General features: G+C 42.0%; 1 protein-coding gene across 6 annotated transcripts in view; it reads left to right on the forward strand.

Annotated features, from left to right (window-relative positions):
- Window positions 1-14154, forward strand: part of numb (NUMB endocytic adaptor protein) — a 46410-nt gene that overhangs the window by 19080 nt on the left and 13176 nt on the right. For all 6 annotated transcript variants that reach the window (XM_062439745.1, XM_062439746.1, XM_062439748.1 and 3 more), the window contains exon 2: window positions 9645-9781. In XM_062439745.1, the coding sequence (XP_062295729.1) occupies window positions 9656-9781 (126 nt within the window). In that variant the 5' untranslated portion in view covers window positions 9645-9655. The remainder of the gene's footprint in view (window positions 1-9644; window positions 9782-14154) is intronic.

The raw sequence follows: 14154 nt of genomic DNA on the forward strand, positions 1-14154 counted from the left end.
CTCATAGCTTCCCCTCACGTTGGGGTTCCCTCAGCCCTTCTCTTGTATGCCCAGCTTTCATTTTCATTCACTTTCACATTTTCTCCTCCTCTGTGTGTGTGTGTGTGTAGTTTTTTTTTTTTCTTATTTTCTCTCTCTACCCCCCCCCCCCCCTTTTTTTTTTTCCATAAGCATGCCAAGCCACAAACCGGGGCCCGGAAAATTGGATTACCACGGTAACAGCATTTTTCAAATTCTCTCTTCATACGGCCGTTTTGGGAGCAGAACAGAGGCGCTATCACCTCAAGTCGGGCCGGCTCCCGCGATAACACGGCTCAGCCCAGATACGCGGACAGGCGTGCTTTGCATTACGGATGGCTGGCCTTATTGATTGAGGCTATCCTATCTCGTTTGTTGCGCTCCGCTAAAAAAACTCGGGCTCGACGCAGATAACATGGAATTCCCTGAGCGTAGCGGTATAAAATGGGATGAAGAGTATCGGCTGGCACAGTGGTGGGGCGATCCATGAAAGGAGACAGTGGGGCCTTTTTTTGTCTTTAATTGCTGCCCCATTCTCTCTTTCTTTTTTTTTTCCTGTGTCTCTCTTTCTCTCTCACGCTCGCCTGCTCTCTTAGCCTCTCTCTCCCTCCCTCTATCTCTTCTTTGAAACCCAACCGCTGTACTCATCCCTAGGATCCTTCTGCAAGGATTAATCAGTTTTCCATTCCTGGAGAGATTATTCAAATACTGTTACATCTACAGCCAGCAGCAGCAGCAGCAGAGGCAGTCCCTCCCTCCATCCAGCCCTCCCTCCAGTCCTCCCTCCAGTCCTCCCTCCAGCCCTCCCTCCAGCCCTCCATCCAGCCTTCCATACAGCCCCTCCATCCCTTCATCCCTCTCTCTGTGTCTTGAGTAGCAGAAGCAGAGCACCGACTGAGGGGAAAAGTCGTGTCCTTTCTCTCTATTCTCCTCTATTTTTCTTTACTTTTGTTTCTCTGTTTGTTTCTCTGTTGATCCTCTCTGTGTGTGTGTGTGTGTGTGTGTGTGTGTGTGTGTGTGTGTGTGTGTGTGTGTGTGTGTGTGTGTGTGTGTGTGTGTGTGTGTGTGTGTGTGTGTGGTCTCTGTTTTTGTCTCACACTAGAGTCCAACCGATATATCGGTCAGCCCCCGATATCATCGTCCGATTTTGATATATGACGGATATATTGGTATCAGTGAATATGTTGTCCGATATGTGCCGATACTTTTCTTTTTTAATGTTGTTGGGGGTTTTTTTCATAGCTAATTCCAACTATTAAATTCCCAGCAAAGGTTTTACTGCGCTAAAACAGTCATTTACATACAATAAAGTTTATTGTTAAACTGTAAAATATTATACATTCATTACATTTGAGGGATCATTACCTAAAAAAAAGTGTGTGTTTATCTATATATTCCCCAAAAATCCAGTATCGGTCGGTCCCTATCTCCCACCCACACACACTCACACACACACACACACACACACACACTTTTAGCGATAACCACCAGAGTTGGCTCAGTGTGTTCATAATTGTCCAGTGAGCATGTTGATGATATTGCATGTGAGAGTCCTGAGAGAGTTGCATGCTTTTTCTTTTTTCTTTTTGTCATTCACTGTTGCTTGTTTCTGTGTATATGAACACAGGCAGCGTATAAATGGTCCTTGTGTAATCGTACTCATTAGTGGCCGGTAGGGAGAACAGCCAGAAATCCTCTCGGCACCACACTATAGGAGATGTGACAGCTCCAGCAGGGTTCAGATCCTGCTGTCCTACACAGAAGCCTTCACCTCCCCAACCCTTTTTCTCCACACACTCTCTCCCTCCCTCTCTCTCTCACTCTCTCTCTCTCAATCTCCTTCATGCCTCTCTCTATCCTCGGTTCCCTTCCTTTTGTTGTAGTAACAAAGTGAATTTAAGTATAGCTTTACTTTTGAGGCCTCTAAAAGCCAGCGTCAGACATGCTTCCTTTTGACATAATTTAATGCTGCCAGTCAGTAAAAATTCTCTTTGTGACCTGCGATGATCACACCTGTGCCTTTGAACATGGAGCGCCCTTCATATCCGGCTTACATTCCCTTTATGTAAATGGCCAATCACAGGTATACTTATGTAATTCTGAGATATTTGTCGTTAACAGACAAATGAGCTTTTCTGACAGTCATCTTCACACTGATGCACTACTGAACTTTACTTGATTCTTTATATTTTATTCACTCTACTACTTTCTCTTATTCCCTTTGTTCTTTTAACACCTGTTTAATGTGAAACACTTGGTTAAAGCACTTTGAGCTGCATTTCTTGTAGGAAAGGCGTTATACAAATTAAGTTATTATTGACAGAGAAGTTTTATCTTCAAAAAAAAGTTTTAGACTCAGAATAGATTTTGCTGTTTAACAATGCCAAGAAGTTGAAAGTTACTCCAGTAAATCAAAATTTAGTGCGAAAAACACAACACTGCATGTTGTATGAGTTGTGCGGCGCATTTTTTCTCGTTGGGAATAAACAGTGTAATCTTTGGCTTCTGCTTTGGTCGGCTTTGTTGAAGTCCAAAACTGCAAAATTTAGAAGTCGCTCCATTTATATTTAGTTGTGTTTGCCTCACTCGAAAACAATAACACCAGCGTATTTATTTGTACTGTCGCCATTAAAGCCGACAATGATCATAAAGCGAGGATGTGTTTGGCAGTGTCAGAAGCTATTACCGTCTTTTACAGGAGGTTTGCTTCATTTCCTTGAGGTCATGGCATTGATTTGATTTTTTTTTTTTTTTTTTAATAATTCAGTTACAAACATGTTTTGAAGACATTCGGATGCAGAGAAGAACACAATGCTTATTTTATAATGAGGCTGGAATAAATACAAACCTGAGGGGAAAATGTGCAAATTCATTTTCACAGATAAATCCTCCACCCCTTCTTCAGCTGCCTTTTCTTTCTCTCTATCTTCATCTGAACCTCTTGCTTTTTTCCATCTCAATTATTTAGCTTCCTTCCTTCACTCTTTCCCTCCTGCCCCTCTTCATCTTGACTTTTCCCTTCCTGTCCATTTCTTGTCACCTTTCTCCATCTGAATTTAATGCTCCATACCTTTCCTCCCTCCTTGCCTTCGTCTCTCTGGCTTAGGGCCACGCCAGGGGCTAAACCCACCTCACATGACCCTCTCCCTCCCCTCACTGACCCATCCACTCACCCTGACACTCAGCACCGGGCCGACACAGCCAGACTTTCCCCTTCACTGATCAGTCTGTGCTCGGCTCCCTCTGGCCCACACTGCCTCAGTATTCATACTCAATGTTTTTGCTGCAGTTTTGGATAATTCATTATTATTGTTTTGTAAGAAAAGAGGGAACACTTTCTGTTTCCAGCCTCTCAAATGAAAATAATATTAATATTTTCTTCACTGATACTAAACTGAATATCTTAGTTAGTTTAGTTTATAGCACATTTGATGACATCTGGAAGACAGCGATAGACATTTTTCACAGTTTTTCAAGAAAGCAAACTTTAATCTGCTTTTAATTGAACTTTATTTCTTTCTCTTTCTTTTATTCTTTTGTTTTAGACAATTTTACTACTTGGTCTATCTATCTTTTGAATCTCTTCTTCTTTTCTTGATTGTTTTCCTCGTCTTAACCTTTTTATGTCTGGTTTTACTTCATCACATCTCCTCTTAGTTGTTTTCCTCTTATTATTTGATTCTTTATTTTCATTTTTAATACTCCACCTTACACTAATGGTTTTACTCACTTTCTTTTCTTTGTATTATTTATCAATTATATATTATGGATCTCTTATTATCTTCTATTTGGCTATTTTTTTCTCACCTCTGGTGTTTCCTCATTGCAGATTCATGAGAATTATGATAGTGTTTCCTCAGTTCCCGTTTTTATTGAGTCATTATTTACAACATAGTCATTTATTATTTGTGTGTCATTAGTTGCAGCTTTTCTGCAGTTATTAAACTTGGATTTGAAATGTGGGTTTGATGAAATAATACTCAACACGAAGGGAGAATTTACAAAGACTTAATCTAAACCTGAAATACACAGCAGACACCCTTCTCATACCAAAGCTAAGAGTATCACAACAGGATTAAATCCAGGTCCAAAGCCGGGTCAAGGAGTGAAGTCAGATGATCACCTTGATGTCGGCAAGGTGGCCAAAGTAGTTGTTTGTAAGTTGCTGTACTGGAGGAGATTTGTGCAATGTATTTTAATTCTGATGGACTCGTACTAGTCTGCATCCTCGTGTTTTTCGTCAAAGATAAAAAAAATTGGTGGTCCTTCTCGCTGCAAATGTAGATTTATCTTGGGCCATTGTGTCAGTCTGAAAGGGGATCAAGGCTTAAAAAGGACAAAGAACTTCAGTCGGAGCCTTAAGCTGCACTTTCGCCCCTTATTGGAGTGCCTTCTTTTTTATTTTAGGATTCAAACTTTGTAGTACTGCTTGTTCTCAATATTTTACATTTTCTGTTACATTTCGGCAAAGCTACTCCCATCACATTCCTTGCAAACTGTTGTGTGCACCCACTCCTCAGGTGGACAGGCTCGGCTCAGCGCAAACATTCATCATATACGTTATACACAAACGCAGCTTTCTTTCCCACGCACATGAATATATATACATATATATGTTTGCTTTCTCTCACGTTCTTCTGGCTCTCTCTCCTTATTTGTCTCTTTTAGATACTGCAGCACTCAGGAGAGAAAGTATGTGTGGGTTGTAAGCTGGCAGTAGCAGAAGTATTAAGTGATTTAGAAGGTGAGTTTAGTAGGGTGCTGTGAGATGAGGAACACACACAAAAAAAGAACACAACATGTGGCATTAAGAGATCAACACAGGCTTTCAAGACAAAAAAAGGAAACCATTATATTTCCAGACTAATAGTGTTCTGCTGCTGATTGTCCACAGGATGAATTCAAAGAGATTCTTTCCAAAAAATGAGATCTCCTGGCAGGAAATGTCTCCTTTCTGCACTGGAGAATCAGCCCGCTTCATCACAGATTTTTACCAGCAGCCATTTTCTGCAGAAATCCCTCATGTCAAAAACTGCTTTTTAATAAAAAACAAATACATAACGAGAATAAATGACTGAAAGAAACAAGGAATAAGTCGTAAACACATTGACATCCACCGCACAGAGCAGCATTGGCATTCCTTTGGAGTCTTCTTTGGCCACCAGCATGAATATTCACTTAACTTCTTGGTCTGTTTTGGTCTCCACCGAGCTTTGAGGCAAACATCTGGTTATTTAGCTTGCTTAACATCTATTAACATGGTTAGTTTTTCATATGGTTGTTAATCTGATGCTTATAGGTTGATGAGACTGCAGTTTGCAGGCCGTCAAACCAAAACAATGAGCTGAAAGATGCTAAAACACTTTCTAGTTTGTAGTTTGTAGTGTGTTAATAACTATAAGCGATGCTTTTTTATATACAAGTAGTTCCATTTTTTATCCTTTTGTTTATATATATTAAAAAAAAACTAGTACAGCTTTGAATAATATTACAAGCAAAAAATGCCAAACATCTGGTTTTGGTTCTAGCTACTCAGTTTTGTATCATAAATTGAATATCTTAAGGTTTTAGACTGTTGGTCAGGCAAAACATGTGGAGATGTTCCCTTCTTCCCACATTTTTCACTGCTTTCTGACATTTTATACGCTTTTTTTTAATATAGAAAAAATAGGAGACAGATTCATCAGTAAATAATCAGTCTTAGCAGCTGTAAAACTAACTTTCATTTGGTAGTTATTTGTCCTCCAAAATGCAAAACACAGCTGTTTTTAAAGTCTGGGAACGCTATAAGAAAAAAAGAAAGAAGCAATGCCTGTTTTATAAAACACCGCCTACCTAAAAGTACAACTTCCCACGAGTATCATTCAACATTATCGCAGACAAACTCGTTTTTTTCTTAAATACGCATGGTGAAAACAGTGTTTACACATCTCAAAATGCTGGCCGGTGTCTCGTATCGGACGACAAGATGATGATGAGTGAATCTGAGTCGACACCATCAGCACATCAGAAACAAACGCTTGTAATATGTTGCACCAAAAGACGAGGCGCTGCACACACACACTCGAGCAGACAAATGTGTTTTCCTCCTGCTCCTCCTCCTCCTCCTGCTCTCCGCTCTGCAGGCTGGAAGCATGCAGCCTGTCACTGGCACTGCAGTGAGCCCAAACATGATATGACCTAAATAAACGAGTGTGTTAAGAGAGCGCGGGAGTGAGTGAGGGAGGGATGAAGCAATATTTTTTTTCCCTTTCGCTCTCGGTCATCTTGTTTTCAAACACTTCACTCCACTGCAGGCTATGACCTGTGCTTGTGTACTTGCGCAGACAGATAGACACACACACACACACACACACACACACACACACACACACACACACACACACACACACACACACACACACACACACACACACACACACACACACACACACACACACACACACAAACTACACGCTTAGAGGTAGGTCAGGTACTTTTATATCATGACACCTGCAGGGTTATTTGGCTCCTACCATAAAACAGGTACTCAAACACATCCAAGCACCTGTTTCATAGCTTTCTAGTCGTCATTTCTGCCTCATACTCAGACCTTGTAAACTTATATCTCTACCTACAGCACTGCTCGGCCGTTATTATTGTATTTTTTTCGCTTGTGACCAATTGTTTTGTTTCATTTTCCAAGTAGAAGCTACAACACAAAGCAACAAGGCAGTACACTTACAATAAGCATAAACAATATGGTCAACAATGTGTAAATGTACACTTGATTGGATACATACACATTGATATTTGCCTCATTTTCCACCTGACCTGCAACCACAAAACCACAAAAAAGAGCATTTTATGAACTTTGTCATACCTATAGATCAATATTTTCTTTTATTTGTTTCTTTTCTTTTCTTTTTACCTGATATTGTTTAGTGTGTTGTTGTGTTGCTGTTAATGTTTCTCGACACCATTATAAATGAGAATTCCTCCTCAGTGTCCTTTCGAGGTAAAATAAATAATAATGACAATAATATTGAAAAAAAAGTGCAAAGATAATGACTTAAAGTAAGTTGAAATGAGTATTATCTTAATCTCAGGCTCTTAATCTCAAACTAAAGTATTGATTTGACCTTCTGAGCTGCAATCTGAAGAATGTATATGTTTTTCTGTCTTTGCTCTTGATTGTATGTCTATGAGTCAATGCCACAGACACTAGAGTAGAGAGGCTGCTCCATGCAGTAGCCAGAGACTCCATTATAGAAAATGTGGAAAAATGGAGGTAAAAAACACATCAGTTTGAAGCCAGGACTTGAATCTGGCTGGTAGCTTTCAAGGTTGGCCAAGTGACCGGCCATCATTTACAAACTGTGCTCAGTTCACTCAGCTTAGCTTGTAAAATAGCCTCAGCAGAAGGTTTCACATTGTTTTATGTGCACTCGGGCTATTTGAGGTGCAGCCAATACGCCACCACTGCACACGCCATATTCAGGGGCTCTTGAGACGTTTTGTGAGTCCTCGGTCCGCTCCTGGTCGTCCACCTTTTTTTTTAGTGACAGAAGGAAGTTTGATGTGTTTTATGTGTGTGTCTGTGGCCCGGTCAGCGCTGAAAGCTTCATTGTGTGCTGCCCGCTGAGCTGGAGCCTGGCACCGACAGATAAGAGAGCCTCACCTCAAACCCACTTTCTACCCCCAGCCATTATCGGCTCACAGGACAGGTTTCATTATGCAAACAGACAGCTCAGTCCTGTGTGTGTGTGTGTGTGTGTGTGTGTGTGTGTGGTTAAGTAGGTGCATATGTGTGTGGTCGCTGTGAGCATGTGTGTATAAGTGCGTGCTGCCATGTTGCGTCTTGGTCTTGTGTGTGTGTGTGTGTGTGTGTGTGTGTGTGTGTGTGTGTGTGTGTGTGTGTGTGTGTGAGTGTGTGTGTGTGTGTGTGTGTGTGTGTGTGTGTGTGTGTGTGTGTGTGTGTGTGTGTGTGTGTGTGTGTGTGTGTGTGTGTGTGTGTGTGTGTGTGTGTGTGTGTGTGTGTGTGTGTGTGTGTGTAGACAGTCAGTTCTCCTGGATTAAAGAGCTCTAATCCCGCCAGATCCTCATCAGCTCAGAAGTTAGTAGGTCCAACTTGTTAGTCGAGGAGTTTGCTCCACTCACGTGTTAAAAGTTGGAATTGCACGGCCCAATGACTTCTGGTCCCCAGTTATGAGCTGCTCTGGGAGACGGGAGCCAGGCTGTCGACAGTGGATGCACCTCTCACTTCTAGTTTGGATCAGCAACTTTTAATTGGGTACTCTACTTTTTTTTGGGGGGCCTGCTGATCTCCTCCCAGAGCCAAGAACACACACACATTTTAGCATGTTTTAGCTTTATTAACTAAACTATTTTGGACTTTTTAGAGAAGAGCGGTTCTGTTAATGTTATTGATCAAGTGACCTGTACATTTCATGACTATTGTCTCATTGTCTACAGTTGATTCACAGATTGTTTCTGTATTGCAAATTTTATGATTGTTTTCAAACATATCAAAACACATTAATTAAGCATTACAGCACAAAATCACTGTAATATAAAATGCTGTTTATGTGGAGTTTCCTTGCAGCTGAAGACATGACAGCACACAGTTTCTGTTTGTCACAATAAACAAAATATGTTGCAGCTCACTAGTTGTGTCAGGTGTGTAGCAGCAATAAAGATCTGTTAATATTCAGCGCAGAGTAATGTCGATACACTCCAGTCCTCAACACGGTCTGAGAAGGACCCAACCTGGCAGCCGAAAAGAACAGAAATCAGACTGCAGTGAAAGCTACTTTGCTTAAAGCTTCATTGACAGGTTTTTGCTGTTTTTGGGAGACTGACATAAATCGTTGTAGCTGTAGCGCATCGAGCATGTGGTGTTTCTGCTCCCAACGTTGTATCTTTGTGAGCTGACTTTCTTTTCCCTGGCATGAATTAAAAACAAGAGAAGTAATTGCCTGTCAGTGGAGCTTTGACAGACAGAAAAAGTCTTTATAAGGAGTGCCTCGGTTTGGGTCTTGTGATCTAGATTGGAAAAATTTCTCTAAACCCCCCCAGAAACCTGACGGCATTGAGAGAGATACTGATTGAAGATGTCAGAAAGTCTAAATTAATTGTTAACTGTCAATTTTGAAATAATCAGGACTGTCACTCAGCTTTAATCCCGCACCCCTCGTCCAATTAGCAGGTAGAAGGTTCTGTCTTTACATGCAGCACACTCCTCTCAGTGTCCTCTATTCACCTCTTTTATGTGGGCCGCCTTGACTCCTAACACGACTCAGACTCATGCTCCGGCTCTGTAGTTCCTCCCTCTGAGTCAGAGTGTCAACAGCGTCTGTCTTGTGCTTGAATGTCACTGTTAAAAGCACAACTCCTATTTACAGCTATGATACAGGAGTTGTGACAGCAGTAGTGTTGCGCTGTTATAATCACCAACGTTAAACTTACTTAACTGTTATCAAACACAGGAAATTGACACATTCTTTTGTTGGCAGACACTATTTGGCAGACACTATTTGACTACTTTCCAGCTAGTCTTGCACCTTTTTTTTCTTTTTATTATTTTGCTATTGCTTACAGCCCAGTTTTCACCCTGTGATTAATTAAGTGCTTCTCATCACCAACAGGGAGCTCAGCGATGAATAAGCTACGGCAGAGCTTCCGCCGGAAGAAAGACGTCTACGTGCCGGAGTCGAGTCGGCCGCACCAGTGGCAGACAGACGAAGAGGCGGTCCGCAGCGGCAAATGCAGCTTTGCAGTCAAGGTGACTCTCTTCACTCTCCTTCACAGAAACAAAACACACCAGCTTACACACACACACACACACAGACACAGACAAACTCTCTCACACAGACAGAGTGCAGGGCTGACCTCACTGTGGCACACTCATACCTCTAAGAAACTTGCATGGCGCCCGGCTCCCCAAGGACAGCACTTGTGATTAATCATAAGCATTCAGAGAGTGTGAGAGCAGCTTTTATCTAGGTTGCAAAGTAATCTGCTGTAGCCTTCCAAACTTGTGGGATGTGTGTGTTAGTGTGTGTGCAAAATTGATTTCTGTCCTCCAGGAGTTATCAGAGCCACTTGAAACACCAAGTAAAGTATACAAAATTAAAAAAAAAAAAGTTTTATTGTAGGTGACAAGATAATTTAAGGACATACAGGGACACCTCAGTGGAGCAGCATAAGACACACTTTATCAGGCTAAACATAAACCATCTTTCTACATACAGTGAGTAGCTTCAGTGCTTCAAAAATGGGGGAAACTGGACCTGCTGTGCTGCAGTTGGAGTGTAGAGTTTGCTCTATTTTGGCAACAAAACCTTCCACATTTGCAAACAGAAGCGCAACGGTACGCTTCCTCTCATCACGAGTCCAAACCCTCACCTCACTCAGGATAAAAGAGAATCGAAAACGTCGGTGAACAAAGAGAAAGTGTTCCTCGTGGCTGGTCAGCGGGTAAAGGCCACAGTTTGATTTCTGCCCTGTGTGTGTGTGTGTGTGTGTTTGCTTTATCCCGTTTCCTTTTGAGCACGAAATAGAGAATTGAAAATACCTGTCACGTCTACGTACGTCTCAGTGTGTGAAACGCCCCAGATTGAAGATCTCCTCTAAGCTGTCTTTGCAATGTCCCCAATGACACTTTTTTTTCTTTCTTTCTTACTTTCTCACATTCTTTTTGATCCTCTGCTTAGATTTTTAGAAATTATCTGTTCAAGGTCAAGAGATTTCCTTTTTTTCTTGCATTGAATGTTCTTTCTACATCATTATTTAAGTGTGTGAAAATAACAACTATCTGCTGCACTGGTAACTGTTTTTTTACTGGTCCTGGTATACTCCACAAATCTGTGAGCTGTGAACACTGGGTAATGTCTTATCCCCTGTGGACCTGATTGTCATACTTTCCTTCTTGTACTTTTGCAGCCAGACACACTTCTTCTCCACCAGCCTTTTTTTTTCTTTTTTTTCTCCTCTGCATTGGCTTTCATCGTGCTGGTGCAACCTACCATGCTACTCCTCTGTATTCCTCCGTCCTCCCCTCCTCCTGCTCCCTAACTCCCGCTCTAGGTGCCTCAGAGGAGCCCAGTTTTGTTTGTGTGTGTGTGTGTGTGTGTGTGTGTGTGTGTGTGTGTGTGTGTGTGTGTGTGTGTGTGTGTGTGTGTGTGTGTGTGTGTGTGTGTGTGTGTGTGTGTGTGTGTGTGTGTGTGTGTGTGTGTGTGTGGGTGGGTGGGTTGGAATAGTTGCAGTGATCACTGACTGCTGCGCTAAAGAGTAACGAACAGAGGAGGAGGAGGAGTGGAGATGCAGGGGAGAAGAAGAAGATGATGAAAGGCATATGGTGTTGAAGTGTTATGAAAAGGAAAGGAAGGTTTCAGACTTTATGCTGATGTTAAAGATGGGGTGAAATGAACCTTTAGCAGAGGATAGTCCAAAGTCCAATTCTTCACTCATCACCAGCTCTGAGTGTTCACATCTTGGCTGAGCACAGTCTCTTTTGTATATATATATGTATGTAAGTATATTAGTGTGTGTGTGTGTGTGTGTGTGTGTGTGTGTGTGTGTGTGTGTGTGTGTGTGTGTGTGTGTGTGTGTGTGTGTGTGTGTGTGTGTGTGTGTGTGTGTGTGTGTGCTGAAATTGCCTAGACAGACAATTATTCATCATTTGAGGTAATCGTCAAAAAAAATGTAGACTTGCTTTTTTATATGTAAATGTCAGTGTCTTTGGAGACTGCTGAAGGCTGGAGATGGATGTGAGATTAGATTGCTTGTGCGTGTTGTTTGCGCACTAAAGCGAACGAGAAAGAAATGTGCACGTCCTTGGTAAGTTTCAGCAGCATAGACTTATTTGTATGGAAATGGATGTCTGCTTTTTGTGTGTGTGTGTGTGTGTCTATGTGAGTTATTCACACACACATGGGAGGGAAAGGAAAAAAAGTAAATGTGACAGAATTTTTGTGCTGAAACTGATTTATGGCAAATACCCTGAATTAATTCTTGGAAACCATCTGGATTCCCTCCAGAGGATTTACACCAACAAAGAGAAGGATATTGATATGGTTTCATTCTGATTTGTATGTGAAACGCCTCCCACTACTTAAGATAAAAGCTGAATATTCATACAGTACAGTGTTGTTTTTGTACCGTCTGCTCTTTTGACCTTTGTCCTCTTCACTGGCTACTTCAAATGTTTACAACACGTGAATTGAAGCGAGTTATCATCAGTCACTGCACTTGGTGTTTTCCTTCAGTGACACTTACAGCACGATTATACAAATATCATGATATACAAACTGCATCTAATCCTAAACCCACTCCAGGATTAGCACCAAGTGGAACTAATCCTGGTGTGGGCCCACAAGCAAAACCAGCCTTTCAGAACCAAAATTAACCTACACACGTACAACAAACACACTGTTTTTAATATTTTTTTACCTTGCTTCAGTTAAAAAAGCATCTGTTAAATTTGAATGTTTCACCCCCCCAGATTGTAACTGCAGCCGGTTACTAACAGGATGAAGTAAGCAGCCACATGGAAGAATATGCTGTGACAATGCGAGCCTCCCTATGCGTTTACTCATCTCACCTGGGCCTCGTCTCCTGTCTGATCCCCCCCCGTTAGCAGCGCTGCGGCTTTCATTATCCCCGCTACCCACAGCTACCGCCTTGCATCAGCATTGTCCTCAGTGGGTCTACACATGCACTTTTTTATGGACATCTGCCTGTGTTTATGTGCATGCGTATTCTGATACTGTATGCCAACAGTGTGACTCACAGTTGTGGCGTCACGCTCTCAAAATAGCAAGGCCAGAGGGTGTGTGTGTGTGGGGGGGGTGTCAGGCGTGGGTCAGCGTCACTTGCTCCATGTGTGTATCTATAAGGAAAGGGTTAGGACTTCCTCTCCCAGCCGGACAATGGTCTCCGCGACAGTCAAGGTTGTGACTCTGGAGTGACACACAGCAGGGCGTGATGCTGCCTTTAGATCCAGGAGAACTGAGGGAGGGAGGTAGGGACAGGTTGGAGGAGGGGGGTGGGGCAGCCTTTTCCGTTCATTCAGTCGCGGTTATTCTCGCTCACGTAGGATGTCCGAGTAATTCCCGATTTGGACCGTTACGTGATCCGAGCACAGGGTGTCCCCCAGGAAACTGGTAATAGGAGTGACGTTACGATGTCATCAATCATTAACTGGCAGATCCTGATGCGTCAAGTCACTTGATTAATTAGTTACCAGATGAAGGTCTTAACAGCTTCCTCGTTCATTAAATATATGTTGCAATAATGGTGACATAACGCCCTTTTTTTTTCCTGAAGGTAAATATTATACTATAGATTTTTGCTCTAGAGAGCATAATGGCGTTTGTGGAAGCAGTTTAGGGATTTCTGGCACAACTTTGAAGGTGCAGCGAGGAGGGAAATAGTTTGAAAAGGTCAAAACTCCAGCAGCATTTGTAGTATCTCAGTATTGATGCAACATTACTGTGAGAGTGAGACTAACTAAGCTTGTGGCACTCTGGATGAGGAATACGGATGACCTCGATGATCGCCACAAGTTAGTCTTGCAGTAAAGTTGTTCTTTATACTACAAATGTTAGTAGAAGTGGTCTTTATTTCTGGTGAGGCAACCTGTCTGGGCTATGATGTGCTGTAGGAGGTGGTGGGGTGGGTTTGACAATCATGTACACACATACACGTTCAGACCAGAAGGACCAAAGTTTTCAAAGTGACTTTTCTCCCACTCACAGTTTTTCCTTACCTGGACTGAATTGTCCTGTTGTGATGAGCGGCTCTCACAGCGGGGATTGTCTGTAATCCAAAACAAATGTCTGACTGCAGGTTGACCTTTCTGTCTGTACGAGTGAAGAACAGCTTGTTATTGCCTCTTTATGTGTTTTATTTTTCTCTCACAGGATCACACACTTTATATATTCTCTCTAAATAGTTTCTCCATTTTCTCCATGGACAAAAGGAATCAACAAGGGAGCAATTGAACTAAGGATGACCTCAAAAATGGTTATTAATTGAGTGTATAAATCAGTGGTGTCAATGCACCAGAGCATATTAGACAATCTGGACTCATTTAAATATCTAATCTTGTTCCAGAGTTTATTATTGTAGCCTTACTTAAACTTCACTTGCCTC

This window comes from Scomber scombrus, chromosome 19 (assembly GCF_963691925.1).
Source record: "Scomber scombrus chromosome 19, fScoSco1.1, whole genome shotgun sequence".
In the NCBI taxonomy this organism is placed as follows: domain Eukaryota; kingdom Metazoa; phylum Chordata; class Actinopteri; order Scombriformes; family Scombridae; genus Scomber; species Scomber scombrus.